Raw genomic sequence first — 5,584 nt, forward strand, 5'->3', positions numbered from 1 at the left:
CATCGAACCTGGGCCCCGACCTCCAGGGGCCCCCTGATCTATAATAATAATAATGATAATAATAATATAAGAGCTCCGCCTGTTATTAAAATATCTAATAAAGCAATGCATGTATAAACATCTTGATTGATAGTATTTATCTTTATGTAATACTGCAGATTATAATTTAAAATTGTTAAAAATAATCACTTATACATGCCTAGGCCCCTGCCTGTCGTAAAAATTGTCACTCGAACACTAGATAGAAATCTACAGTGAAGAGAGATGTCACTGCAATTAGTGCAACAACACTCAAAGTGTTTGAGTTTGGAATCTCCATGTCGATAGAAAATCATTTCAATTTCGTTATATTAACGAGGGGGCATTTGTACATTAAACATGAAATTAGTTGTTGAATTATCTTTTCGCCAAGACAGTTTTTGTAATCAAAATTTTGTTTATATAATTCTTGTTTGCAGTCTTATTACAATATATTTTTCTCGGATGTGTTTTCCAAAACAGAAATTGTACAATATATACATGGTTCGATTTTGCTTATGTAATAAGCAGAGATTGGTGCAATGTTTTGGCCAGTTTTCCTAGGTTATGAATCTTGGAGTTTACAGACGTGTGTGTCGTATATAATACCATGTTAAGTTTTCGTACTCTATCTCTAAACCAAAATATCTTATATGTTTCACTTGTTCGATACATTTTGGGTTTTTCCATTCTGTTTCATCGTATTTAAGTGAGTTTTAAATTTCTGTTCCTATATTATTAAAATTATCGATAAAATTGTCATAATTAAGATTTGGATGAATATTTTTTTTCAATTTTTGTTTATTTTTTTCATCCTATACAAATGTTTGGGATCGTGTTTATATCTTTTTTCAACTGATAAAAAATAATCTGATAATAAATAATAATCTTATTTGCATTTTAAATGTTTACTCGTGCAGTTGTTTCTAAGTGAATGATTATTAAAATATGTTTGTTGAATAAGTGTTTTACATGATCACAGTTACACATAATCTAACGAGGTGTGATCAATTTCATTTTATTTAGCTTAAGTAAATATGACTAATATACAAGATAATTTTTGACATTGTTCATTGGTTAATCTGATAAAAGCACCAAATTCCATAGATATCGAATATTTTTCTTTGGTCATAAGAAGTAGAAATGTTTATTATTATGGTCAGTCCAGCCAATAGTCGGTTTTTCAAAAATGCCTTATGAGAACATCTAAAAATAAAAAATTCCAAAGATTTATTGTCAAAATGTTATAAAAATCGGAATGACCCATGCTCCAAAACTAACGCAACGGTGGTACACATCTTAGTTAATCAATTTATTTGCATGCGTCAAGAGGGCCCCGACTGCACTCTTAAACCAGGGCCCCCCACAACCTAGTTGCGCCACTGACGCCAGACTCTTTGACTAAATTGAGACATCGATTTTATTGGTGTGAAATTTTCGTTAGTACCTGCTACGTTGAAAAAAACAAATACAAAAAACAAACAAACTTTGGCCACCATGAGAAGATTTTGTGTAGGCCTATGTTCGTGCAATCCAAGTCATTTTATGAGGACACAATAAAATAATCCAAGCAGACTTTTGCACATGAAACTGCAATTTTTACTGTGAATTGGTAATTTATATTGGTCAGTCTTTCATGCATGCAGATGACGATCTGTTTCACTGGATTTCCATCAATAACGATGATATCAGCGTTTGAGTGACAATTTTGGGCATGGGCCTATGCATAATTGATTATGATTAACAATTTCAAATTATAATGTGCAGTAATGTAAAGATAAATACTATCAATTCAAATGTTTATATGTGCATTGCTTTGTTATATTATTATAAGGGTAAGGGGCGCCTAAAAATCGGGTGCCCGCGGAGGGAGGACTCAAGTTCAATGAACCGCATGAAGCTGCGGTAGTCACGCGCCACTGTTTACACTGAATCCGAATTTTTGGTTCGGAAATCTTATAGAACCGATCAGAAAATTGGATCAGTGTAGCTGGCGTTCAGCTTATCGAAAACGCGGTCTGAATTTTGGTTCGGATCCGATGTGAATGCAGCTTTAGTGATGGGATTTAGTCTTTAAAATGAAATAAAAAGAATGATTTCTTGAGCGCATTTTTAAACAAATTGATAGTGGATGCGTCTGGGAGAAAGGCGATATGTTTTTGGGTCCCCACACTTCCGTTGATACGCTACTGCACACTCGTTTAGTCTAACCAGTATGGTATCTTACTAACATTATTTGTACTTCTTATTTGTTTAGAAAGGTATATAACTTTGTTCCACAATATGAGTACTTTGGTATTTGACAATGGGTCAGGGGTGACTAAAGCTGGATTTGCAGGACACGATGGCCCGAACATGGTGTTTCCTACGCTTGTTGGCAGACCACGACACCAGGTATATGTTTGTCGTTAGATTCTTCATGGATAGTAAGGTTTCTCCAAGCAGTGGCGTATCTAGAAGGCTTCAAATGGGGGTGCTGATGGTGGGATCTGGGGTGAAGGTGAAGTGTGTGGAGGGGGGGGGGGCTCAATGATCAGTTGAGGGGCGCTAACTGGCAAAATAAGGTGAGTTTTGACTACTTGACCGTGATATTTTGGAGGCGACTGAGGGGGTGAGTAATTTTTGGAGGGGTATACATCCACGCACCCCCTAGATACGCCACTGTCTCCAAGACAATCTGTTTCAAAATTCAATTAAAATATTGAAATGTTATTGGTCTATAGTTTGATTAACATTATATTGATGAAAATTGATGACGCTGGTGATAATAACAATAATGATTTCGTAAAATAACATAAATAATGTCAATATCATTGGTACCACTGTTTAACTTAGGCTATACCGGTACCATGTTTTGTTATTGTTGATATCATTATTATTACATACACAATAAGCACGACCTCCAAAGCAGCAGCGACAATAAGTAAGTTTGCTTCCGCAATCTTAAAAAGTTTAGACTAGACAGGCAGGAACTGTGCGCTGTTTACCAGGGTTACGTCAGACCAGTCTTGGAATACTGTGATGTAGTGTGGCATCCTGGTCTTACCCAAGAGCTCAGTAATAATATTGAAGCAATACAGAAAAGGGCTTGTCATATTATCCTTGGTAGAAATTTTACTTCATACGAACAGGCTTCTCGGTGAGGAAGGTAGCCCACTTCATAAGTTCGCCAAAGGTCTGCCCTCAACAACCAACTCTTTCGATCTTATTCCACCAACTCGTTTCAAAAATCACAATAGAAATCTTAGGAATGCTAATCATAAAATTTCTCAACTTACCACTAAAACTAAACGATTTTTTAACAGCCTAATTAATACCATATTATATCAGGTTACTTATTTGATTTTTTCCCCCTGGTAGCCTACTGGTAACTTGTAATTGGTACCCTCCTCACCGACTTTCACTGCTATTTAGCAGCTATTTTTATGTGTATACTGTATATATATGTGAGCAAACTCACTTAAGTACTTCTTTCGCTGCTGTTCAGAGGTCTTGCGTCTTTTCTTATATTTGTGTGTATGAACATTTGTGTGTGTATATTCTTTTATCACATCTTCGAACTGTTCATTGTGTTTCTATGTTTTTTATTTCTTATTTGACGGTGTTCACTTTTTAATGGTTTGTGTTAGTGTGTAATTTGTCCCAATTCTTGATTAATTATTAATTACTTTATTCATAATTAGGAAACTGAAACAAGCTGGTTTTGATCACTATTAGTTGACTTGTATCTATAGATATATGCATCCTATAGATTTAGTTCATGGTTTCCAAATACAAGCTCAGAAGCATCTATTGCACTAAGGAATCCTAGCAAATATGATAAATTTAGATGTAAAACCAACCGATATAAACACAGTCCTCTACTACATCTTATATACAAGAAAGTATAATACATACTCCAAGTATTGAAATGCACGCCATCGTGTTGGGATTCAATATTTCGACATTAGTAATGTATGTCATTATCAGGAATGAAAAAATTATCCATATTAGCAAGCTTATATGCACTAGTACCAAAAGTGTTTAACCAATCAAAACATTATTATTATTATTATTATTATTATTATTATTATTATTATTATTATTATTATTATTATTATTATTATTATTATTATTATTATTATTAGGTGACATAGCAGTGATTTAAACAAAAGATCAAAGCATTCTTACTCTACTGATCAAAGCTACCTACAAAAACAAAGAAAGCTCCTTTGAAGCTCTGAGCCCATTGTTAAACAAAGGGTGTTAGTCTACGTATAGCAAACACTTCTTTAAACAATAGGATAGACCAGTTTCGGGAGCTGTCAATAATGTTAGTACTAGAAAATATTAAACCTAATTTATTACTTACATTACAGACGACATTATCATTTTCAAGTATACCCTGTAAGCCTAAAACATATTGGAATGCCTCACAGTTTTTAACATGATCAAATATAACACTATCAGATCGTGAAAAATGTTCTTTAAGTTTAGTTATTAAGCACCTATCTGTCTTACCAATATAATCACTATTACAGCCTGGACATTTAAAATGATAGACAACAGAACTTCTGTACTCCTTAGGGGTTTGATCTTTAGTAGATATAAAATGAGAAACTTTTTACTGCAATAAAGTTATGAATTTTACCTTTTTAATTAAGTGTTTCTTTAATTTATTTAAACATCTAAGTAAAATGAATTCACCTGGTTTTTAGGAAAACCAGGTGATTAAATTCAAGCAGCGCTTAGTAACATTAGGAAGTTTATGTCTTGGAATGGGTACCTTATATCTGAGAGTAATCAGTGGACCTTTCGGTTTTTTGAAAATACCCTATACAGTTTCTGGAATAGGCATAGCTCCGCTGCACTACTCCATTGTAACAATGTTTTAAATCCGTATATATATATTTTTTTTTAGTGACAAATTTTTAATAATTAGCAATAAAAATGTAATATTAAAAACAATGTCAATGAATAATAATAATAATAATAATAATAATAATAATAATAATAATAGCAACAGTATTAATAATATTATAATAATTACAATAATTTTGCATTAGTTTTTCTTGTATGTGGTTTTTAAATACCAATTTGATGTTTTATAATCTTGTTTAATTTAATTGTTTGTGTGTGCATTTTTTGGATTCTGTGGTGTAAATCTGTTTTTGTCCTGTAATTTTAAGACTATTTTTCATACTTTGACGATTATTTGTACATTTTATCGCAATTGAGCTTTGTGCTGTGATGATATTTTGATTTTAATTTTTTGAAATTAAGATACCTTGATATATATACTGACTTGATTCAGAAGAACGCATTATAAGGCAAAATTATAGTGTCTAAAATATTGAGCAAGATGAACCATTCGAGATGTGTTGGGTTAAACATCCAGTAAAGGTTCTAGGAATTTACATAGGGTACGACATTAAGTCTTGTACAGGTAAGAATTGGGACGGTAAGTTGATAGAACTTCAACAAATATTAAAATCATGGAGTGCGAGAAACCTTTCTTTTCATGGAAAAGTTACCGTGTTAAAATCTCTTGCTTTGTCAAAATTAATATATGCAGCAAACATTATAG

At 32.8% G+C, this 5,584-nt stretch overlaps 1 protein-coding gene across 1 annotated transcript in view; it reads left to right on the forward strand.

Annotated features, from left to right (window-relative positions):
* Positions 1 to 5,584, forward strand: part of LOC117113420 (actin-104-like) — a 22,817-nt gene that overhangs the window by 739 nt on the left and 16,494 nt on the right. The window contains exon 2 of the mRNA XM_033256740.1: positions 2,276 to 2,412. Within this exon, the coding sequence (XP_033112631.1) occupies positions 2,302 to 2,412 (111 nt within the window). The 5' untranslated portion in view covers positions 2,276 to 2,301. The remainder of the gene's footprint in view (positions 1 to 2,275; positions 2,413 to 5,584) is intronic.

This window comes from Anneissia japonica, unplaced genomic scaffold (genome assembly GCF_011630105.1).
Source record: "Anneissia japonica isolate Jap-2015-1 unplaced genomic scaffold, ASM1163010v1 scaffold493_len2256704_cov171, whole genome shotgun sequence".
NCBI lineage: Eukaryota > Metazoa > Echinodermata > Crinoidea > Comatulida > Comatulidae > Anneissia > Anneissia japonica.